The sequence below is a fragment of the Cryptomeria japonica genome, unplaced genomic scaffold, assembly GCF_030272615.1.
Source record: "Cryptomeria japonica unplaced genomic scaffold, Sugi_1.0 HiC_scaffold_827, whole genome shotgun sequence".
Classification (NCBI taxonomy): Eukaryota; Viridiplantae; Streptophyta; class Pinopsida; order Cupressales; family Cupressaceae; genus Cryptomeria; species Cryptomeria japonica.
In genome coordinates, this window is record NW_026729570.1 from 14,073 (window position 1) to 39,636 (window position 25,564).

The window sequence follows — 25,564 nt, forward strand, 5'->3', positions numbered from 1 at the left end:
TGACACAAGAGTAAGGACAAAGATAAAACTAGAACTTACAAAATCTACTAAAGGCTATAAACTTAATTTGCACATATTTGTTGAAGGAAATTGAATCATTTTTTATGCAATATTTGGCATTATGTTGTGACATTTCTAGTAAGATTATCTAAATCAATATTTTTTCTAAAGAACAAATGACCTTATGATAGGTTTTCTTCTGAACCCAGTAACATAAGATATTATTAATAATAAATTGTGATTATAGTTATATTTTATCTATTACTCAACCTTTGTTTGGACATAGTTCAAGTTTTAAGGGGACATTACAGTTCCCACTCAGGCAATTTTGAAAAGTTAGATTCAACTCAACAATTTTCCTTGTAGATCCTATACTCTTATAGTATCAAACAAGAGAAAAATGAGTGTCTAATGTTATTAAATTATGAAAGTCTGAAAAAAATCAATATAAAGAGTCACTATCCACCTATTGAACAAACTAGAAAACACATAGCTTAGTGCAACAATCACTTCACTAAGCCCTTAAATTACTACCAATTGTTCAAAACTTGAATGGGAGAGGCAAACAAAGTTTATAAGGATCTCATAATTGATAGCTTGAATTACCATGATCTGCAGACGACTTTGATATTATTTGTAGTTTTGAAGATATAAAGTGGTGGACAACATTTTAACTTCGCAACTAAAAAATTAGGGGTCATAATGTTAGATGTGAAGTCGAGTAATCATGAAATATTCAATTGTGTTTCTCTTAGATTATCTCTTGAATTCTCTAGAGATGTAAATAGACAATGTAAAAAGCTATATATATGTGTGTATACTTTTTTTAAAAAGATGTAACAAATTAAATAAATTTGAGTTCTCCCCTTTTCCCATGGTTGTAACCATATTGGTAAACCACATAAATATTGTGTTTTATGATTTGTGTTATTTTTATTACCATCTTTAATTCTAGTTTTACAAATTGTTTATCTACACTTTATTTTAAAAAATTGCTCTCCAAGGAGAAGTTTTGGAAAAATTGAGAAGAGATGGAAGATGTTTGGATATTGGATCGTAGAGTGGGTGCTGGTATGTAGTAGAAAGTCACACTAAACTGGGAGTTGTTTATCCTAATTCATATTCATCTTTGTTTTTCTCTACTCAAAAGAGGTTGTTGGATCAATCAAATAAAAAAAGTTGATTCAAACATTGAAGATTTTCTTGGCATGTTGGAATCTTATGAAATCCTAATAGCTTCTAGCCGTGATATGGGGAATCTGTAGCAGAAGCCAAACCTCAAACTAAATTCTTCAAAGGAAGATTTGTATTTTTTGGTAGAGGTTGAGAATCAAGATGCCTCAGATAAATTGTTAAATGATGGAAAAGATATCTGGCAATCCAAAGGTAAAATAATGCATCATTGGTAGGATGAAGAAAGTGCGAATACTAGTGGTTGATGGGATTGAGGAAGAGGTGACAAGCTTCACAATTGCAAAATGAATAGAATACAAACAAGGATGTGATAGATGGCTAGAAAAGTGAGGATGCTAGGTTTGTTTCTTTCTCTAGTCTTGATGCAGCTATGATATGTATAAATGGTTTAAGAAACCATGAACTTGTGATAGGACAGTACAGGTGGACTACAAATATGAAGTGGATTATCAAGGCAAAGGCTCTGCATGGCAACATTTTGTCAAGCTACATATCCATGGAAATTAATCTGGATAATGCCATCATGGAAGAATTACAAAAGAAGGTAGAGGTAAATAATAATGTAAAGGACCTCATGCTGCGCATCTTTGAAACAGTGTTGCTCACTTCTAGCTTCAGCCTAGACAATGCTAAGCCTTTGTAAGTATGTCATGCAGGGTATATTCCTAGTTGTGTTAAGGTGCTATGTTACAATGCATGATAAATAGATAAGATTCATGGATTAACATTACAGATCTAAACGAGCAATATCAGGGATATATTTTGTACAAGCCTATTGGTATTAATGGTGATCATTCCACTGATAGAATCCTTGAAGTGGCAGAGAAAATTTGGGTCGATTTTTTCTTTTACTTGGCTCGGGGTGATAAAAAGTTGCTAAGTTTTATTAAGTCTTATTTGACTTGGAGATGACTCATTTGGAGTGTCCTTGTTCAAATTTATGAGGCGTTAAAGTCATTTGCTTAAGATATGACAATAAGCCTAGAAAAGTGGAGGACATCTCTGAACAAATTTCCTTTCTATAGTGATTGGACATCAAGTAGGAGATTGTTGGATATGAAGTCCAACAATCATGGACTATTCAACTGCCTCTCCCGAATTATCTCTAAGTTCTCTGTAGAATTCAATGGATATTGTAACAAGCTATATATATGTGTATACTGCTTGTACCAAAGATGTAAAAGATTAAATAAATCTGACTTCTGATCCCCTTTTCCTGTGGATGCCCTTTTCCTGTGGATGTAAACATATTGGTGAACCACGTAAATATTGTGTTTTGTGATCTGTGTTATTTTGCTTTGTGATCTGTGTTATTTTGCTTTGCATCTTTGATTCTGGTTTTGCAAATTGTTTATCTGCACTTCGTTTTCAACACGCAAGACTTTATATGATGTGGGATAAGCTTGAACAACATCCTTCGATTCCCACAAGGAGCTATGGGTTCGTTTACCTAGTGGTTCCAAGCTGTTTTTTAAAAAACTATTATATTGGCCCGAGCTATGTGTTGCTTTACCTAGTGGTTCCATGGTGTATTTAAAAAAACATTCGTTTAGCTCAGATGCAGCCTGCTGTTGCAAAACCAAGTAATGCCATTATCTGTTTCTGTGCACATGTATTAATTCTTAATCAATGTTCTTGCACTTTATCTTAGCAAAGAGAGCAAATCTCTTATTCTTGGAAAAAACCAAAAAAAGCAAATAAACAAAACAAAACAGAAACTCTAGCTGCATGGCAGACGTCGTTAACAACAGATAAAACAAAACGAAGTAAATCAATCAAGAGTGCATAGAACGCTGCTCAATCAACCTGTCCAGTTGACCAAATCGCACCAAAAATAACAATGGACACCCTGTAGCTTAACAAATGGTCTGCCAAAATTTTCAGCCTATGTTGGGTGGCAAACATGAGCCTTCAATTTTTCCCATAGCGCTTACAATTTTAAGTCAATGGAAATCGTAACCGACGATGTGTATCTGACACACGTAACATCCGGCACCGGCATATTTATTAGGCAGTTATTTCCTCGCCAAGTTTCTCAATCAAATCAAAGCGCGTCAATTGCCCCTTTCAAGGATGGAAGCCTCACGGGAACTTCCCATGCAAAATATTAACTATATATACCCCTATATCGACTACATTTCATCACATCTGTAACACCTGATTACAAAGTAAGACAATCGCAATGGGAACGGCTCGTGCATTGTTTTCTGTGGGATGTCTGTTATCATTTCTGACGGCATGCCAGGCTACTAAGGTATACACCGTGGGAGATGAAGCAGGTTGGACGTTGGGCTATGATTATCACGAGTGGGCAGAAGGCAAAAAATTTCGCGTTGGAGATACACTCGGTAATTTTATTCCAGTATTAGAAGTCTTCATGTTAGAATTTTTGATATTACGAATTATTGCCTTTGAATTTTCTGTTGTCTAACGTTGTGATTGTGGCTTTGCTGTGGAAGCAGTGTTTAACTACCACAATTCTGAGATGAGCAGTCATAATGTGGTGAGAGTAAACGGAACAGCCTATGCAAACTGCGTTAGCGACCCAAACTTGGGACTCTATGAAAGCGGAAGCGATAAAATAGTTTTAAGCGGCCCGGGACAGTTGTAGTTTATTTGTGGAACGCCCGGTCATTGTCAAAGTGGCATGAAACTTAACATCACTGTGAAAAAACGACACTCCCATAAGCATTTTGCTCCTCCTGCTCCAGCACACAGAACTGACGAAATCCCTGCTGCTTCAGATTCTACCTTTTGGACGCGTTTAACCTGGAATTAAAATGGCCTACTCGCCTGCTTGTCTATAGTTTCTACTAAAACAATATTAGCCTCATGATTGAGGGATCCATGATTCTGACAATACGTTTCTTTCACATTTCTCTATAAGCTAATAATATATATGGTAATCTAGTCAAACAGGATCACTTCTATTGTATCTATGTTACACAACGTAACCAAAAGCATTATATAGTGGATATCGTATTATAATGTCACAATCTAGAGTCATTGAATGTATGTGAATTATGCATAGAATATATCAAGGAAATTAAATTTATACGTTTGTAGAGAATTACCTTGAATTCTATACTGGTTCACGCCTCTGTTCATTTGCGCCATGATTCCTTTATTAGTCTGCACGGTTTTCTGAATGTGACATCCGAATGGCAAGAAGCGTTTTAATTTTCTCTGCGTGCAGAAAACTACACTGTGGATATGAATGATCACTTCTTTATCTAAATTTCACGAGCCAGTTCTCTCGTCTCTAACCTGAAAAATTAATTACATGAAAATTGTTAAATCAAAAGACAAATTGGGAACACACAAACACAAGAATTTATCAAGGTTCACCAATTTGGCTACATTCACAAGAAAAGCAGAGCAGGGATATTATTATTATTGCAGCTTGCATACATAGGGATTTACCCTCATATTTATACAACAGTCTTCAGCAGAAGACGAAGGGACAAAGATGGGGAAGATGAAATGAAGAGTTAGACTTCACATCCCAATAATCTCCCACTTGAAGTTTGACTCCGCTATGACTTCACATCTGAACAACCTCCCACTTGAAGTATATACCCTTGTTTCCATTCTCAACAATATCCAAATGCAATCACCAAATTCCATGGTAATATACAGGCTGAGAATCAATCACAATAGCTGGAATAGCAACCACAACTAATTGCTAATCACTATTAGGATTCCCATAGATACTGAGAGGGGAGGGGCGGGGCCGGGGGGGGTGGGGGGTGAATCAGTATCTAACCGGTATGTTAAATTACTTAACTTAAAACATGTAGACCATATTATAACAGTGTACCGGTAAGCAAGAAATAATGCAATAAACAGAGATAAAAGCAGCCACATGAAAAATACACCATAACACAATGTTTTAACAAGGAAACCCAGTGTGGGAAAAACCTCGGTGGGATTTGTGACCCACAATATTCACTTACTGACCAATAAGAGAATATTACTGCTACAATAGGGGCCTGCACATGCAGGAAGGCCAAGTGCCTAGAGCTCACTGCTCAATTACAAAATGGAAGTGTCATTGACTTACAAAATTGGATTATATAAATCCAGTGTCTTGTACTACTTCAGAATAGCATCTATAATGCCAGATCCAGTACCGGTTTCTGCTCTACTTCTTACATAAACCCTTAACCTATAATTCGCATAATAGGTCTACCTTATTTCACCTAATTACATTCTACCATCTCTTCACAAATATCCTACAATGATCTCTTATATATATGAGTCATTTTACAATATTGCCAAGTTGGCTTCTAAAGATTTTACAATAATAAACAAAATATAATATAACAAAAATCATGTCGGCCTCTGTGTTGATATGCTTCCTTTCACTGCCAGTGTCGGTGGTCTGAGTGCCGGTGTAGAGTCTGATCTTGCTAGTGCCAATGTAATGCCTTGCCGGTGCCATAGGATTGTAAGGTTGCCATCAATGATAAAACCTTCAATCACCTACAATGTCTCATTGGAGTGTGCATATGCCAACAATCTCCCCCTTTGGCATTGATGGCCATACTCATGAGAAAATTCAAAAAGTGTATCAAAAAATTGTAATCCAAAAACTATTTCCAAAAATGTGTTACCAAAAATATATGAAGCTCCCCTGAGTAGATAAGTCTTCTGTCGGTAATTTTCTCATACTACTACTCCCCCTTTGGCATCAATGACAAAGGTTGTCAAGGTGTCAATAGAGTTGTAGTCTCAACCTTGTAACTAGGTGGTTACAATTTGAAAAAGATCCATCAAAATCAAGTTTATGCTTTCCATAAACTTCTTATTGTCCTTTACTGATGTGTTTGTTTTTTGAACTATACCGGTGAGGTTCTACATATGCTCTGTCAGTGTTCTCTGGCCCTATACTAGTGCCTCAGATATTTCCTTCCGTAATGATGCTAGATAGTCCAATCTTGGACTCAGTCTTAGTCTCAGATTCTTTGCCTTATTTACTATTCTCTCCTTTTCTCTTCCTAACTTAAGTAACTCTTCCACAAAACTTGTTATCTTTTGTTCAAAAACTAATAATGTATCAGGTGAGTTAACAAAATTGTCAGCAAGTTTATTCATTTCATGCTGTACTTTGCTCATTTTCTTATCTATGTTAGTTGTTAGAAGGTTTGTCTTGTAGATGTCTTTATACAGAGTTTTGTATTCCTTCAGTGAGTTGCATAGTTCTGGTAGAAGTGTGTCAAATTCCCTAGTACACTTCTTTATTTGATCTTCAAAGAATTTTTGCTTTTCAATTTCCAACCTGTCTTTCAATGTCTCTTCCTTTATTTGCTCAACTGTCACTATGTTCTCAGTGATGTATTTACACAAGGTGTTGAGTTGGCACAAAGAATCCTTATTGTCTATATTGCAGTTAGGAGCTATCATCTTCAAAATTGGGATTGAGTCATCTATAGCTTTATAGTCCTATGAACTACAATTTGTTATCCTTTTGATGGAGTCCAAAAGTACTTTAGTTACATTTGTGGATTTGTAACCTGTTGAGGAGAAACCAATATTCTGAATTCTGCTGGTGGAGGAAGTAACCAAGCTTGTAGTGACCTCTGGTAGGTCTATCTGTGTTTCCATTTCTTTAAGCAAGGGTTTTTGTTCTTCTCCAGTTGCCGGTGGCACCGTTTCCATGTGAATTTGTTCCTGTTCTGGAGCCTATTGCTCTTCTTGTCTCTTTGTCTATTGCTCTGTTTCAATCTCAATCTGAGTCTCTACCTATTCTATCATCTTCCATTTTTCCTTCAGTATTGTCAATGATGTCAGTTGTCGGTGGCTCACTAACCATATCTGTCTTGCCAGTTGTGTCCTGATCTATCATAATGTTGACTGTTTGAGTATCAACATCTACTGTGTATAGTACCTTAGGATTAGGATTTGTATCCTCTAAGTCCATACTCTCATCTGTCGGTTGATCTTCAGTAGTTGTTATTACCGGTGGAGTAATCAGAGGCAGTGGGAGTAAGTTATCTTTTACTTTGATGGCAGGAGGTCCACCAACTTTTCCTTTTCCTTTGTCCTTATCCTTCTGATATACTTTTACTGGTTTGGGGTTTCTGTACTCTTCCCGTTTCTCCTTCTCAACAAAGAATATATCCCATGCATTTTCTGTTTCCTCTGTTACCTCATTTACTCTTCCAACCATTAATGCAATATGTCGGTGTGCAGTAGAAAATACTGATCGAGTTGGCTTCTGCAATTAAATCATCTATTTCCTTAGGTGAGTTTACTGGGTAAACAACAAGTAACTTTTAAAGCTATGAGATTTCCACAATCCATATTGTATACTAGTTTGTTTTTCTGGATTTGATTGTGTGTATTTTTTTCCATGAACATTTTGAATCACACTCCGTGATTCATCATCAGGATGAAAAGAATTCCAAAGATATGAAAGATGTTGAGTTGCAGATTTGAGACAGAATATAAAGAGGAGTGGGTTGGGGGAGGGCACGAGGAACAAGGAGAAAGGAAAAGAAAAGGAAAAGGACCACCTGAAGGATGGGAGACAAAAAAACTCCTAGGACTAACCACCCAAGGAAAAGAAAATGGAAAGCCAAGCAACACAAACAAACCACTAAAAACCAAAAAAGAAAGAGAAATAAAGTCAACAAAATATAAATAAATCAAAATGAAAATATATACATCTATATATAAATAAATATATGTGGATTTATATACATATTTGTAATTATTTATATATATATATATATAAACAATTACAAATATGTGTATAAACACATACCTATACCAAAAGGCAGAGATACAAAACCATATATGTATATAAGCATTAACATATACCAATAGCCATATGCAAATATAAAAATACATATGTAAAAATCAATATACGTATGTATCAATGAAAATATACAAATATGCAAATAAACCAAAGGGGGAGAGGGAGATGCACAAAGGAAAAAGAAAGAGGGGGAGAAGTCAAGGCGGGGTGTGGGGAAGGTACTGGAGGATAGAAAGAAGAGGGTGCCACGAGATACTGAGGTTTAACCCATCATCACGATTAAGATTGGAGTGGTGATGAATAATAGCAATGGCCTCTTTAACTTTTCTCTTGAAAAAATTGTTCTCCCTACACAATATTTGAGTGTCCTCCAAACAAATATGGTGCTTGGTAGTAGACGAATGCTCAGCTAAGGCTGATTTGAGGGCCCGTTCATGCTTAATGTCGACACAATGCTCTTTTATTCTAGTCATGAACAAATGACCTATTTCACCAATGTTTGGAGTACCACAACAACAAACAATCTTGTAGACACTTGACTCTAAGAAGGCATCCCTAGCATCCTTGAGCTAAGGGGCATGCCTCTTAATGGTGGAAACAGGTTTGAAGGCCCACCGGAGACCTTTTTTCCCAAGGATTTTTGAGATCTTGTGCGATATGCCTTCAACATAAGGGAGAAAGACAAATGGGGCCTGAGATGGCAAGGAGGGTAGGGGATTAGAGATGGAAAGGAAATGAGATTTGGCTTGGAGGAAGGCCCTAGAGATCTGTTTGTTCAAGTAGCCATTCCATTTGAAGACTTGACGAAGATGGGAGAGATCTTGGTCTAAGTTGTCCTCATCACAAATCCGGTGGGCTCTTAATGCCGGGGTTTTTAGGATCCCAAATTTCTGGCTAAGGTGGTGATGAGAAGTCGAATGAAGATATAGGTCAGTGTGGGTAGTTTTGCAAAACACTCGACGATCAAGGCATCCATCTGGCTTTTTACAGATTAAGACATCGAGAAAAGATAAAAGGTTGTTGGATTCAAGTTCTTTGGTGAAGGCAATAGAAGGATAAATGCTGTAGAGGTGAGTATGAAACTCCTCTAACATGTCCAAGCCGTGGGGAAAACATATATTGGTGTCATCCATGTATCATTTCCACCACTTTGGCTTGAGGGGGAAAGAATGTAAGGCCACCTCCTCAAAATGCTCCATGAATAAGCTGGCAATCACCGGTGAGAGAGGAGAGCCCATGGCTACTCCATCAACTTGTTCATAGATAATGCCTTGGAAGGAAAAGAAGGTTGACCTTAAGCAAAGTTCCACCAAAGAGGCAATCTCCTCGCTGACCTTAAGCTTGACAATCTCGATGGACTCTAGGATATGGACCTTGGTGAAGAGGGACACCACATCAAAGCTTAAAAGAGTGACTTGAGTGTCCAACTTGGTGTCCTTGATAACTTGGACAAATTGGTTGGAATCTTTGATGAAGGAGTTGGAGTTACCAACAAGCAGAGAAATTAATTTGGCAAGAAAAGTGGCTAGCTTGTAAGTCGGAGACCCAATGGTGTCAACAATGGGTCTCAAAGGAATGTTGGCTTTGTGAATTTTTGGGACTCCATAAATACATGGGGTCACTTCCTTAGAAGGAAGAAGACAAAGTTTGGTAGAATCATCCAATGAGGAGTTGGAAATAGTAGCTCTAATAGTCTTCAAAATCTACGCGCACGGGTTACGCGATAAAATTTTGTAATAGCTGGAATCCGAGAGGAGGACTTCCATTTTGGCCAAGTAATCTGGTTTTCTCATAGTAATACTGGTATTACCCTTGTCTTCTCTTGAGATGATAAGGTCATTATTACGCATGAGATTATTAAACGCCAACAACTCAGCTTTAGGGATGTTGAATTTAGGAGGTTTAGCATTACGGAGTGCCATAGCACAATCTTGTCTAACCTCTTCAGCAACATCAAGGGGAAGGGTACGCAGCGCAAGTGTTATAGATCCTTTACCTTTCACTAGACATGGTGCATCATTATCAAATCTTACATAGCCTCCATCATAGTCTTCTAATTTAACAAACTTGTGTTTATCACCTGTCATGTGATGTGAGCATCCACTATCTATGATCCAAGAATCATTATTATTTATGTGAGTTACTAGGGCTTTTTCTTCATACCTTTCTTCATCAGATCCATCTTTAACAGCCACATAAACAACTTCCTCAGTATCAGTTTCATTAGATTTATCATCGTTGGATACCTCATCAGCTACTAGACATGTCTTTCTATCTCTCCTTCTGAAGTCTCGGTGTCCTCTGTATTGGTTGTCTTTCTTCCTATTATCTCGGTATTCTCTCTTTTCACTATATTCTTTTTCAGGGCAATTAGAAGCCATATGTCCTATTTTATCACAATTGAAACATTTTAAAGGTAGCTTTCCTTTATACTTACCTTTTCCTCTCGGTAACCTTCTAGCTAATAATGCTTGAAACTCTTCTTGCTTCTTGATTTCCTCATACAGTTTGTGCACTTCTTCCATGTTCTTGCGAAATCTTTCACTTGCTCAACTGTGATCCCCTTCAGAGTACTTACTCATTCTATCATTGTAATCATCAGATTCACTAATATGAAAAGAACTGAATGCAGATTCAACTTTATTTACCGAAGACCCACTGTTATCAAAATTACTTAACTCAAATGCATGTAGCTTATCAATAGTAGTATCCAAAGAAACTGGCATGTTAGGTACAGACCTCAATTCATTGATTGCAAAGACTCGAATGGCATAAGTAGGTAGAAGGGTTCTCAACAACTTACTTGTTATATCCTTCTCTTCAATAGTTCCTCCTGCTCCTTTAATTTGATTGACAATCTCTTTTAACCTTGTAATGTATTGTGTTATGTTCTCACCTTCATTCATTCTCATGGATTCAAGTTGTCCTCTTAGACTATCTACTTTTGCTCTTTGAACATGTTCATCACTGCCATACACAGATATGAGCTTGGTCCACAATGCTTTTGCATCATTGCAACCTTCTAGATCATTAAACTCTGAGTCAGTCAATGCTGATGTTATTTCAATCATAGCTTGAATGTGGTCTTTCTTTGGCTTAATCTCTTCCAAGGTCATTGGGTTGGTGCTTGGTGCAATGTAATCATTCTCCAAATAATATGTTGCATAATCTTCAATTCCTAATAAATGAAGCTTCATCCTTTTCTGCCATGTGGAGACACTTGACTTGTTCAACTTTGGTGCATCCCTTTTACACATCTTCGGATCTTTGCCTCAAGTACCTTTAAACTTTTTCTTCCAGAGTCCAAAGCTCTAATACCAATTGATAGTTCTAATACTTAATGTAAAGAGCTGATGCCAATAGCTAACAAGATGAGAGGGGGGGGGGGGTGAATCATACAAACTTAACTTCCATGAAATCAACAGATTCAGCCTTGGTAACTTATGCTTCAGCAATATAACCAAAAACTGCTAAATATGCAAACTCATAAACACATAATCATCATAACACATATAACACTAGATTTAATGTGGAAACCCAAATAGGGAAAAACCACTATGGGATTTCGGACCCACTAAGAAATATACTCTTCTAGAGTATGCTTGGTTAAAAGAAAATCCTATTAAATATTACAAACACATTACTAGATGTGACTCGGTTAAGATCTTCACTTTGTTAGAAGTGACCTTGTGAAAGGATTTCAAACACTCATTTAGAATGTTACCTTGCTAGAGGGTTTACAAATAAGACTGTTAAGTCCACTCGGTTAAGAGATTTCCTGTCACTTACAAAATAACAGTAATAAAAATCTATCTACAACTTCACATCTAAATTGCTAAAGCAAATTCTTATTTGCTCAAAACAATCTAGTCATAAGACTTATCTTGTCTTCTGCTGGGCTCCCTACTTTGTTATTCAAATAGGTCTTCAAACTTCTATGCTCGGTAATCACTATGTAGCATCCTTGTGCTTACACTTGCCCGCATACATTGTTTACCAACAATTCCTTATTTATAAACAATTTTCTACCTACTTAATCTCCTTAATCACATTTCCCATGATCAATCTTAGCCATCAGATCTTCAATCTTGACTAGGTTCAATGCATCTTTCGATCTGTAAATGTTTTACCTTGCCTAGGGACTTGCATTCCTTTCTTGGAACTTGCCCAAGGTTATTATGGTTCAATTTGCATTGTAGATCTTCATGCCGATCTTTTATTGCCATAGATCCTTAACAAACTTCATGCACGACATTCCAATCATTTATACATCTCCAGCTCATCATTGTCCTTCACTAAATAATCCTTGTATTCATCCAATGCGCTCTTTCATAACTTGGTTGCAACTCAGTAAATACTAAACTTTACTTGGTAGACATTCCGCCTTCATTAACTGATATCAATAACCTTAGGGTTTAGCAACTAGGTTCCTTAGGGTTTACCGACTAGGTTCCTTAGGGTTTACTGACTAGGTTCCTTGCTTGGTGACATAGTATAGTATTAACATTACAATAAAAAACATATGTAGGATATCAAAACAATCTAAGCATCATGGTCTAATAATTTACTAACTCAGTAATAGTTGCCCATTGAATAACTTATTTCTCCCCTTTCTTATTACATTCTTTCTGTGTCTAATACCGACATCTTAATTTTCTTCAAATCAATCTCCTCAAGATATGGCAACATCATACTAAATTAGAAAATCAATTTCTTGACATCAATGACAAAATAATGTTATAAAGATAGTTATCATCCTTCTTCAGTTATATCAAATAGTCTTCAACAACCTTCTCAATATCCTTAACAAATATCAACAATCTTTCTATCTACTGAAATGCCAACACAACACAGATGTGCCTTAATGTTTTTCTTTCTGATTGACATAACTAAAGCACATTTATTGTGCTGCCTAGCATGCATTTATGACAAAATTTAATGCGAAGAAGTACAAGGAAGTTTTGTGGTACTTACCGGCTCTCCTGCATCTGCTGGCCTTTGAAATCGGCGAACCCGATCAAATTTGTGAACCAATGCCATCACTGTTGACTACTGCTGCTCTATGCTCTCTCTGCATTTTGATCTCTTGGATGTGTCGATGACAATGAGGATTTTTTCCCCTCATGGTCTATCTTATAGACTACCCTAGCCTTAGTCTCCCGAGTCAGTCTTCTTTATCCCGTGACTCTGTCACTCTATCCTATCTTGTCAGTTCTTTCTCGCCTTTCTTTCTTATCGAAAGATTATCTATGATCTTTTAAAAAAATTTCATCCAATCTCTTGAGGGGGGATATCATTCCCATCTTGGGGCAACTTTGTACCAGTTCATATTATCTTCTTTGAAACAACGCGACAAGATGCATTGTCTCAAAGAGGGGCAAAATGTAGACACGTAAAAGTGTCCAGTCTAATTAAATAAATATCTTTATTTATTTAATTATTTTTAGCCTAATTCCTCTATTAATTGAATAAATCTTTATTTATTTAATTAATTCATTTATTCTTTTCTAACCTTATTTCTCATTTAAATAATTACATTTATTTATTTAAATTATCTTTTCCTAAATTAAATAAATATCTTATTTATTTAATTGATCCCACTTCCTCCATTAATTAAATAAATCTTTATTTATTTAATTATTTCATTATCCTTTTCTACCTATGACACATGCCATTCATCTCCTAATTCCTACACTACCTACCCTATAATCATAGCCGACCATTTATCTTTTACACCTCTCAATCTTATCCCTCCATTTCTTATAGTGTCTTCTATATAAGGATATGATTCCTTCATTATCAAACCTAACTAATAATCCTAATCATTCTACCCAACTACTCTAAGCTTTCAAATTTTCATATGCGATCAAGCCTACTTGCAACCAAATTTTCGTTCTTTGTTGAGCTCTTGTGCACACATAAGATCTGAGAGCAAATATATGAAGCAAGACCAATGGAGATAGGAAGAATGGAGATCCAAACCCTATTGGACATGTGATGGTATAATCTTTATGATTTCATTTGAATTGCATTGTCTTAGGTAATCTTCATATGTTATGGTGGATCTTTGTTGTTATTAGGCTAGGCTTTTGTGGTTGAATTTATTTAGTCTTTCAATATTGTTTTATCCATTTTCACCATAAAAATTAGGAACTCAACCCAATTTAGGTGTCTTTGGTTCAACTTCTCTTGCCCATTGAGAAAACTAAGAGCATGGTTCTCACTAAAGACTACAAATTCTTTGGGCAGCAAGTAGTGACACTATTTTTTCAATACTTGGACAATTGAATACAACTCCAAGTCATATGTGGCGTATCTTTTCTTAGCTTCATTTAAATTTTATGAGAAGAAAGCTATAGGATGTCCCTCTTTGCTTAAAACTGCCCCTATTGCCCTTTGGCTTGCATCACATTCTACTATAAACAACTGATTGAAATCGGGCAATCTAAGGGTTGGCAGATCTACTATATTGGTTTTCAACATCTCAAAACCCTTATTGGCTTCCTCTGTCAACTTAAAGTGATATTTAATCCCTCATCTAATAGTATTGAGAATAGGAACACAAACATGGCTAAAGTTTCTCACAAACTTCTTATAAAAAGATGTCATTCCATGAAAGCTTCTAACTTCACTTATGCCCCTAGAGATAGGAGAATTAAGTATTGCTTCTACCTTTACTTGGATCCATTTTTAAGAATCCATGAGAAATAACAAAACCAAGATATACCAGCTCTGTTTTCAAAAACTCACATTTTTCAAGGTTAATCTTGAGTTGAGCCTCCTTCAACTTCTTCAAAACCATCTCCAAATTCTTGAGGTGTTCCTCCTTGAACCTATTGTAGATCAGAAAGTCATCAAGGTATACAATTACAATTCTACCAATAAACTCAACTAAGACTTCATTCATGAGCCTTTCGAAGGTACTAGGTGCATTGGTGAGGCCAAATGGCATTACCAACCACTCATATAGGCCTGCATTGGTTCAAAAGGCTATCTTCCATTCATCTCCAAGTTTGATTCTGATCTGATGGTAATCAGACTTTAAGTCCACCTTGGTTAAGTAGCTTGCACCCCCTAGATTGTCTAATAGGTCCTCAATCCTTGGCATAGGAAACCTTTACCTTACGGTAATCATGTTGATTGTTCTCGAGTCCATACACATTATCCATTTTCCTCCCTTCTTAGGCACTAACATAGTAGGAACATCACATGGACTCAAACTCTTCTTCATAAACCCTTTGTTTAAGAATTCTTGCACTTGTTTTTCGATCTCTTCATTTTGACTAGGTGTCATTTTGTAGGTAGCTTTGTTCGGTAGATTGACCCCCGCTATTAAGTCTATTTGATGATTTACATCTCTCATTGGAGGCAAGGAATTAGGTAAGTCATCCCCTATCACTTCTGCATAATGTTTGAGTAGATTTTGCACCTCTTGAGGCACTTCACTCATTGGATTTGCCTTAGCTTCTTCATTAAGTTTTGAAACTATAGCATGGCCTTGATGTCCTTCTTATTTCAACACTTTGAGAAAATCTATTCCAGTCATCAGCATCATGCTTGATCCTATTTGTTTTTCTTCCTTTAGTTGAGATAGAGGATCCATTTGATACTTTTCCCATTCTTGGTGATAAGATAGTTGTTCTTCTCCCCATCATGGGTAGCTTTCACATCATACTCCCATAGACGGCCCAACAACAAATGAAAAGCATCCATAGGAAATATGTCACATAATAATCTATCCTTGTACTCACCAATTTCAAAATCCACCCATGTTTGTTCATCAACCAATACATGTTGTTCCCAATTGAGCCATGACACCTTATAGGGTATGAGGTGAGGTAATCTTTTAAGTTTGAGTTTGTCCACCATTTCAATTGAGATAATATTCTCTGTGGAACCTGAACCTATAATCACTTTAAAAATATTTCCATGTGACCTACAAGTGGTCCTAAACAAGATTTTCCTTTGTGGTGGCTCTTGAGCTTGAGCTATCTTGAGGATTGTTCTCCTCATCATCAAATTTTCTCCCTTTGTACCTGGGTCTGCTTTGCTGATTGAAGAAGTTGCACTCTAAGTGTCCTCCTCTTGCAACAATTGAGTTCTTCTTTCCCCCATGTATGAACTTGTGGAGCTTGAGGCTTTTCTAGGGAACTTTCTCATTGTATGCCCAACTTGATTGTAATGATAACATCTACCGGTGAAAACTGTATTTCCTCTACCTAAGTTTCCAAACCTCCCCTTAAAATTCCTCCTTCCTCTATAGGATCCTCTATATGCTTCTCTCTAAGAGTCTCCACTACCTTCTTGGCCTTCCCGCTCTGCACTTCTTGATGATTTCTGACCTTTACTAAAGTTCCCTCTACCTCTAAAAATATTTCCTCCCCTATGTTTCTGATTTTGCTCACTCCTCCTTTTGATCTTCTCTTCTACCCTTAGGGCCAACTGAAAACACTTGTGGATAGTGTCTGGTGTGAGGATACCTATTTCATCTTGTATTTTCTGTATAAGGCCATTCATATACCTAGCCAACTTCTCTACCTCATTCTCATGCTTCCTAGCCCTCAAACTGAGCTTATGGAACTCTTCAGTGTATGCATTGACATTTAACTCCCTTTGTTTCATATTTCGTAGTCTTATGAATTTGAACTTAATAATCTCTTGGAAGGAATTGTGCCTTAAGTCTGATCTTCGTACGTTCCCATGAAGTTATCTTCTTTTTTCCCTCTTGTATCCTTTCTTCTTGTATCATATTCCACAAAACCAATGTTGATCCTCTCATTGTTGATTTGGCCACATTAACTCTTTTCTCTTCTCCTACCTCTTTGTAATCAAAATGATTATTGAGAGCTTCTATCCAATCTAGCAACTCTTCTCCATTGAGGTTTCCTCTATATGTGGGTAATCCATCTAGATTGTCCTTAGAAATGGATTTGACTGCATCTCAGAATAACTTTTGGTCTTGAGGCATAGCTATTGTTGTTGGTTCTTCTCCATCTTCCACTTCTTCATCAGTTTCATCACCCCATTTGGTCTTAACCTTTCCCTTCTCCGTCTTTACCTCTCTGGTTCCTCTACTTCCTTCTGCATCCTTCAATCCTTCTATCATCTCTTCCACCACCTGTCGGATGGCTTATGGAGTCATTGCCTTTGGAGGCATTGAACTTGCTTCTTATTCTTCACAATCTAACAAACAACAAATATTTAAAAGAATGGCTCTGATACCACTCTGATGCAAAGAGTCTTGGAGCCTTGTTTGTTTCACCTTCTTGAGTGACTTGTCCTACTCAACTCTACAATTACTCAAGTCCTTCCTATGACACTTGGTAAGGGTTATGACAATGGGATGTCCAAGGTCTGAACCTTCTAGACTTTCCTCCTAGGTATAGCCAATGGTTTCTGGACAATCAACTCCTCTACTTGAGGTTGTCACCTCAGCTACTCACACTCACCTCTCCTGGGCTCCAACCACTCCTGCTAGGATCTTAACACACCAAATCTCCTTATGGTTTCCCAATGCATTAATAAGGTGTCTTTATTGTGTTTTGAAGTTTAAGAGTCACCAATTCCATCTCCATGGTTTATCAAGCCTTCTAGGTCTCTATTGCCAACTAAATAGGCCTAATTGCATTAGCCCTCCTTAAGCAGTTTTTGGGGTTTAATTTGTATAGGTCCCAAACAAGCCTAGGAATCAATCATGGATTCAGATACCCTTTTGGAAGTTGTAGATGATACTAGAAAAGTGCTTCTGGTTTATTTGTACAGATGTGGTTTCCAATGCTGCACTATTTTGTCGGGTTTTAGGCTTAACCGATGGATTGACAAACTTGGTGTAGAACCTTTTACTAGTCAAAATTCCTTCTCTACACACCTTGGGAATCTTCAAGGACACTCTGAGGGATTTCCATACATATTCCACTTGGGCCTACATCAATCTCCAAGTTCTCACAAATCACACTTTGCTTACTGTCCTTACTCACCTACTCCCAACGGTGAGCCTACGTCTTCATTGTTTCTCCTCCTCCTAGAACTATAACATCACACACCATATTCCAAAACTATATACAGACCCTAGCCTGGCATTCTTACTGATTTCAACAAGTGCTATCAAAGAATTCCTAGGCTAGAGCCATTTCTTGTTCTTAAACCCTACTTGCAAGGGTTTTGCTCCTAGTTGCAAAGAATGACAGAAATCTTCACAACCTGGAACAATCAAACCTTCAAATAAACCTTATTGAAATAAAATACAATGAACATACATAGATGGAAATTATTTTACACCATCTAGTCCGTACTGGACCGTACAAGCAATGAAAAACAAGACAAAACTATCAAAAACTCAGTGGAAACAATATTGTTTCACAAACCAAAAACCTGCTCTTGCATTTCCAATCCTCCCCAACCCCTACAATGAAGTTAAATTTTTCTTATATCCACTATTTTAGTCAGTTCAACCAACTACCTAATGCCCATAACCAAAAAAAATGCAACTTCTGCAAGAAATTAAAAAATGTTGCTCAGCAACTTTTGATAACTTTTGCTCCAGCATGCAATTTTGCATTCTATTGCATTCTAAGACTTTTGAAGGTCCTCAAACACCTTAGAATAAATTAAAACAACTCAATTGACTCCTAATCCATGAATACATTCATCTGGAGTATTTGTTTGGGACCTACCTAAGCAACTCACTTCTCAAGCTAGTAGCATCCTGAGCAGAATTGACTCGAAGCAAAATTTCAACAACTCAAACATTGCAATATGTTGCCTTACTACAAGGCAATTTTAGTTACCCATGTATAGATAATTATGCAACTAGTCTCTCAAAAACGTAGAAAATGAGAAAATTTCATGGGACAAAACTCCTCTCCATAAAAGAGATATTAAAATCATGTACAAGTGAAAGATGAAGTGATGTATGAAGGTCTCAGAATAATATCCCCAAAGAATGATATCCATCATGAGAATACAATAAAATTACCCCTGTAATGAAGAGAAAGGTGGAGACAATATTTCCCCCCCATGATGAAGTATCCTCAAAACTAAGTTAAAGCATGAAGATCCAATGGTGCATGTAGAAGAAACTCTATATCCATGAGAAAATTAGAAGGAAGAAGTTTTATAAATGGAAAAGTGAAACATGAATGAAGTGCCTCCAAAGGTATCTCATCAAGACAAGGAATATCCCCAATAAAGAAAGAAACAACATATTTGGAAGACTCGAGATCATCCTCCAACGAACAATCTACAAAGACAAGTGATGCCTCCTTGAGAACGCCCTCCAAAATGATAGTAGAGGAATGAGAAGCCAAGTCAAATAGACCTACAATGAAACCATTCTCAAATCATAAATTTAAAAAATTAATGATATCCTACTATTTCGAAGTCTTATAATCTATGTCAAATTTAACCTCTAATGTAGTAGGTGACATCAGAACCATGATTAAGCTTACAAGCCCATTTGAATTACTCCCCTCATTAGCAGGAGGAGACAAAGTAACATATGAATCATCATCATTATCACTGGATGAATGAGTGAAGGGGACATAAGGATCATCTACATCAATGAAATGATGAAAGATAAACACTTTTGATTTATGATCAACCCTACCAACTACCAAAATCTCTCTTGTGGGAAAATAAAGGAACATTAAATCTTGATTGTCAAAATCAATTGTGTTGCTCTATTGTGTGACCTAGTATACTAATAGGAGATTATGTGAGATGTTAGGAATCAAATGAGCATTACTCACTGTGTATATATGTAAAAAATTATCACCAATGGCAGCAATATGAAAAAACTAATTATTTGTATTCTTGAGAGTCCATCCAAAAATGGTGCTCTAAGAGAATCTTGAATAAAGGTATCTCTTGAACAAGCATTGTGAACTCAAGCTCTTGGATTAATGATTCACCCAACATCCCTAGGTGCATGAGTGGTAATCAAGGCATGAACCTTTCCAAAATTCTTAGGAGATGTATCCTCGTGTTTGGTTGAAGAAGAAGCTGAACTTAGAGAAGGTGAAATATGATGCTCCTTGAGAAATTTATTTAAACCATGGATTTATTTCTTGTAAAAATTATGTTCATCATGTCCTTTCTTATAAAATCCACATGTGGTTTCATTCTTCTTATAACAATTTTGTCCACTATTGCTAGGTTTCATGCAATAGGTGCATTTTGGTCTCTGCTTTTTAAGATTACAGTCTATAGAAGAGGTGGGAGAAAACACACTAGATTTTGTCTTGGGCTTATTCTTCCCTTTCCATTTGGATGGAGTGGCAAGAAATGCATGAGATTTAGAAACATCATTTTGATGAATCTTTTACTATTCCCAAGTCAACCTTTCACATAACAAAAGTCTCAAAAGATGGCATAACAAATTGTGTACCCAACCCATCCATAGTAGAATAGAAGGAAGTATAAAAACAGGAAAAGACACCCATTAACCTAGACAAAATGAAGAAAATGCATTCCTTGTTTGACTTTTATTTTCCACAACCCTTCAAATAAGAAATCAATGACTTAAATTTGACCAAATGATACCGAATTAAAGGAAATGTATGAATAGGAAGAGAGACTATTTTCTCTTCTAACTATATAGCTCTCATAACTAAACCAAAGAGAAAAACTTGAGTTTATTCCATACCTCTAGTGTTGTAGTACAATATATAATGTGGAAGAAAAAATAGTCTAAAACATACATAAAAAACTAGGCCCATTGCCTCTTCACATTTTCTATGATGTCAAAACCTCTAAAATTCCTTGGTGATATTAATTTGACTGTCACTCAACGTTGACCAAAATCCCTTTCATAAATAGCAATTTGAATGTGCATGGAGTCCAGAGCAATCAACTCATTCATATCATTCTCATTATATCATGCTTATGGGATCTAATATATGGGTTGCAAAGGACTTAATTTATGAGGATGAGGCTGACGATTTGCAACCTCACCAACCATGGGCTAGTATAAAAATACCCATATTCACCAATTAAAAAACACAATGAATAAAGTTGAACTTAACAATTTTCTTATGAATTTTATTTCCTCTAATAGATCATGAAATATATGACTAAAAGATTCACATCTAAAATACTTTTACATAAAAATCTGGCTTCTTACGACACCATACTTATGTTGGAGTGATATTCTTAAAAACAAATTAGGGGATCTATTTAAGACATACTTTTATGTATTAATATCATAAATCCTAATAAATAAAAATATATCCTTGAATTATATCATACACTATATAATGTAAATAAATTTTCTCTTCTTCCTTTGAATATTAATCATTCTAGAAATTTATTTTAATCTTTATTAATTGTTTAATTGATATTTTATAAATTGTAATATAAAAAGTTATCTTATTATTTAATACATTAAGTTTTAATTGCCATCGAGCATACATAATTTAATATTGCATTAACACAATTATTTAATAAACACCTAAATTGATTGGATTCAACTAGTCTCTACTAATGACCTAAAAATTTACAATATTTAAAATTTAAAAAACAAAATAAATCTTGTTTTTATTAAATAAGATAGAAAGAAGGTGTCATGCCCATAAGTAAATTATGTTACTCGTACACACAACGAAACATATTCAAATTAAGGATGTCAACACGCGACAACGGTGTACTTAATTAAATGACACCAATTCCACCAATAGACACTCTCCACGAACTCTTTCCAGTGTCTTATCCAATGGTTTGCCAAAATTGGCAACCTATTTTGCGTGGGAAACAGTAGTCTGCACTTTCTTCCATAACACTTATGTTATCAAATTAAAATAAACCGTAACGGACGGTGTTTATGTGAAACATGTAATATCGTTATATTCGTGCCAAGTTTTCCAATCAAATCAAAGCGCGTCAATCGCCAATTTTTAATGATGGAAGCCAAATGGGAACTTCCCATGCAAAACATTAACTATTTATACCCCCATATCAACTACATTTTCATCTCATCTGTAACACCTGATTACAAAGTAAAGCAATGACAATGGGAACGGCTGGTGTATTGTTTGCTGTGGTTTCTCTGTTATCATTTCTGGTGGCATGCCAGGGTACTAAGGTATACACCGTAGGAGATGAAGCAGGCTGGACATTGGGCTATGATTATCACAAGTGGGCAGCAGGCAAAAAATTCCACGTTGGAGATACGCTGGGTAATTTCATTTTTTAGTATTAGGAGTCTTCATGTTTGATTGTTTGATGTTACGTTTTATTGCCTTTGAATTTTCTGTTGTCTAATGTTGTGGTTGTTTCTGTGGGAGCAGTGTTCAACTATTTCCATAATGAGATGAGCGTTCATAATGTGGTGAGAGTAAACGCTACAGCCTATGCAAAATGCGTTAGCGATCCGAACATGGGACTCTATGAGAGCGGAAGCGATAAAGTAATTTTAAACGCTCCGGGACATATGTGGTTTATTTGCGGAACGCCCGGTCACTGTGAAAGAGGCATGAAACTTAAAATAAATGTGAGAAAACCGCACCCCAATAAGCGCAATACTCCTTCTCCGGCTCCTGCACCCACAACTGAAGGAATTCCTGCTTCTTCTCCTGCGTCTTCCCCTGCGTCTGCTTCTGCTCCTGCTTCCGATCCATTATTTCTCAAGCGGTTAACATGGCTTCCATGGCATTGAGAGGACTTATTCACTTGTCTGTCTAAACTTTCCACTACAGCAACATTGTTCGTCATAGTAATAAGATTTAGGGTTCCATGATTCTGATATTACATTTCTTCCAGCTAATAACATGTATGGTAACCTCGTGAACAATATTCTTCTTGTTTTGGCATATTGTTGTCATTTCACTTCTACAAATACATTAAGAGCATTCAAGACAAAATTACTAAGGGTTACTGGAATTTAGTGCAACAGGATCACTCTAATTACACAGCGGAACTCAAAGCATTATACAGTAGACATCATAATATAATATTAACAATGTCAACATCTAAAATCATTGAATATAGCCGGATAATGAATAGAAATAGGAGATTCAATTCATAAGTTTAGACGGAAGTACTTCCACTTCCATTCTGGCGCTCGCCTCCGGTCATTTGAAGATCTATTGCTTCCGAATAGCTAGAGCGTCAATAATTTTCTCTGCGTAAGGAAAACTACACTATGCATATGGGTGGTCACTACATTAAAATTGAGCATGTAATAATGTTCTTTGTTTAAATTGTCTCATATTCCCTTCACAAATGCATTGCATTGGATGTTATATGGAAGGAAATTGAATTGATTTTATTCATTGTTTATTTATTTTCCTAATTTCACAATCCATAATTTTAATTAATTTAGTTTACTCATTTGTTTTAATAAGCATGTCCAAATCATCATTTAATGTTAGATATTTATAATGTTAAATATATTTATTGTGCTTTCAATTTTAGGGATTATATACAATGACTTACAATAAAAATAAATAAATCATTTATACATATTATGAGTGACATTTAGAACAATTTTTTTAGAATGACAAAATAGTCACGTGATTTATTTAATTCTTAAAAGTTTTTGTGATAAATAAACTTGATCTCATAAGACTTTGTGAAAAGATCATTAGTATTATTTTTTATTTATTTGATATCACAACCCTTTACATTAATTATTTTATTTTACCAAATTATTGCATTAAATATGCTAATATTTCCCTTAATGTTACCTTATTAATCTCACAACCATTAAAACTAATAAGCTTTTCGTATCTACTTATTATTTTGAATAAGTTAGTTAACAAATCTTCTCAATGTTATGGTTTGCATACAATGATTCAACATAGAAAACTCATGACACATACAATGATTGACATTTATACCAAATCCTTAAAATGAAAACTACCAAATATTAATGTGATTTGTTTCAATCCTGTAAAATGTCGAACATAAATAACCTTGCTCTCACATATGGTGAAAACTTTAGTAATCTAGAATTTCATTCTTCAATGTTGAAGATAAAATATTTGCTACTTGATGAGGTCCTTGATGTAAAAGTGATATACATTGATATGCTCTAATCTCACATGAAACATTAGATTTTCATATAACTAATTTCATTTTCATTGTCATAGGGAAAGTCCTATTTTATTTGATATTTTTTAGTATTAAAAGAGTAACACAAAAGTTATTTCTTAATCAACTTCAACCATAGAGTAAGTGAGTATAAGAACATGCTTTATCCTCACTTGTTTAACAAGTCTATAGCAAATACTTGGATTGATAGAGATGAATTTCATTCGCTATTTGTTATATTTTATTTCTAATAAAGTAGTTGAGAAAACTAAGATATATGATCTCAAATTTATATTTTATTTTTATTTTTATACCATAGATTTTTTATCTTCATTCGCTTCCCATCTTCATACATAATGAGTGGGAGCGAGAGAGGTGCAGTGCAAGGGGGCAGGGTTTTAGGTGGGAGCAAGGGTGCATAGTAATAATTTGAGGATGATGATGACTTTGAACTAGATGACAAGGAGGTGTTTTCTCCTCTGAATCATTTGGGAGCCATTTTTTGTGGTGAGGTTTTGGGCCCTTTCTCCCCTGCATCTATCTCTACCTACTCTTCTTTGCATGCTTTATCTTTAAAGGTGTACGATGGGGGTTGTAAGGGTGGCCATGTTTCTTCTTTTGGTTATGTTGGGGGAGATGTTTTCCATTTGTATTGAGGTTTATACCTTCTTTCATGGGTATTTTCATGGAGCTCTCTCTACCATTTGAGACTTGGTCCCCTCAATATTTTGTTGGCTTGCTTGCTTGACCTATTGCGCTTAGTGCATTCGTCAATGGGGTTGCGGCTTGTGGGGAGGTTGATGGTGGCAAATCCCTATAAATCCCTATATAGGGCTTTGTGGGTTTTATCACTGTTGTGGACTCCCTATTTCTTATTTCTAGGGATATCTGTTTTGGGTGTTGTGGTTTTGCCTCCTTGTCAGTTTTTCTTTGTTATGCTCCTATGCTTTCCTTTTCTTTTCTTTTGAGAAGTTTCTTTAGTGCTAGGGCTTTTGGTGGCTCTGTTCTTCTTGATGGTCGAGCAATTGGTAGTTTTCAATGGCCAAGGCTAGCCATGGTTTATTTTTTGTTGTTTTTTTTTATCTCGTGGTTTTGTGTTTCCGCACTGTGGTCTAGTGCTTTATTCCCCTTCTTCTCAAGTGGGTTTCTGCTATTCTTGTGTGGATTCCTCTCCATATGGCTCCTACGGAGGTAGATTTCTCTCTTTAGGCTATGGCATGGGTTTGTATCTTCTTGCTCCCCTCTTCATCTTTCATAGTTCCTATTGAGGTGGACGATATGGCTCTCGAAGTGGTTATTTGCTTGGTGGGAGATATTTCTTGGAGATCTTTCTAGTCTATCTATAGCTTTGGCTGCTTGGATGTGGGGTTGAATCAAGTTTGGCTCTTCCAGTTGTTACTTTGTTTCTCTTCTACACATATTGATGTGGATTAATTTTTGTATACACCTAAAAATGGTCTGAAGATAATTAATTAAATAAGCAATTATTTAATTAATCCTCCTCCCTAATTTAATTAAATTCATTAGCAATTTGATTAAATTCTCCCTTTCATCTACTTATTAATAAATTTAAGTATTTAT

At 35.9% G+C, this 25,564-nt stretch overlaps 2 protein-coding genes across 2 annotated transcripts; both read left to right on the top strand.

The window, feature by feature from the left end:
- The first annotated feature begins 3,376 nt into the window (after nucleotides 1-3,376).
- LOC131872873 (blue copper protein-like) lies at nucleotides 3,377-3,805 on the top strand. The gene is made up of 2 exons (XM_059216162.1): nucleotides 3,377-3,542; nucleotides 3,657-3,805. The coding sequence occupies exons 1-2, from the start codon at nucleotides 3,377-3,379 to the stop codon at nucleotides 3,803-3,805; spliced, it is 315 nt and encodes a 104-aa protein (XP_059072145.1).
- Nucleotides 3,806-21,956: 18,151 nt separating this feature from the next.
- LOC131872874 (mavicyanin-like) lies at nucleotides 21,957-22,607 on the top strand. The gene is made up of 2 exons (XM_059216163.1): nucleotides 21,957-22,128; nucleotides 22,240-22,607. Exons 1-2 carry the CDS (start codon nucleotides 21,957-21,959, stop codon nucleotides 22,605-22,607), a joined length of 540 nt encoding a protein of 179 aa, XP_059072146.1.
- Nucleotides 22,608-25,564: the final 2,957 nt, after the last annotated feature.

What these genes read in the sequence shown, in the direction of transcription:
- LOC131872873 (XM_059216162.1), top strand. Translation starts at nt 3,377, where the DNA reads ATGGGAACGGCTCGTGCATTGTTTTCTGTGGGATGTCTGTTATCATTT. An exon ending in TCGCGTTGGAGATACACTCG is followed by an intron (nt 3,543 to 3,656) that starts GTAATTTTATTC and finishes CTGTGGAAGCAG; the next exon opens with TGTTTAACTACCACAATTCT.
- LOC131872874 (XM_059216163.1), top strand. Translation starts at nt 21,957, where the DNA reads ATGACAATGGGAACGGCTGGTGTATTGTTTGCTGTGGTTTCTCTGTTA. An exon ending in CCACGTTGGAGATACGCTGG is followed by an intron (nt 22,129 to 22,239) that starts GTAATTTCATTT and finishes CTGTGGGAGCAG; the next exon opens with TGTTCAACTATTTCCATAAT.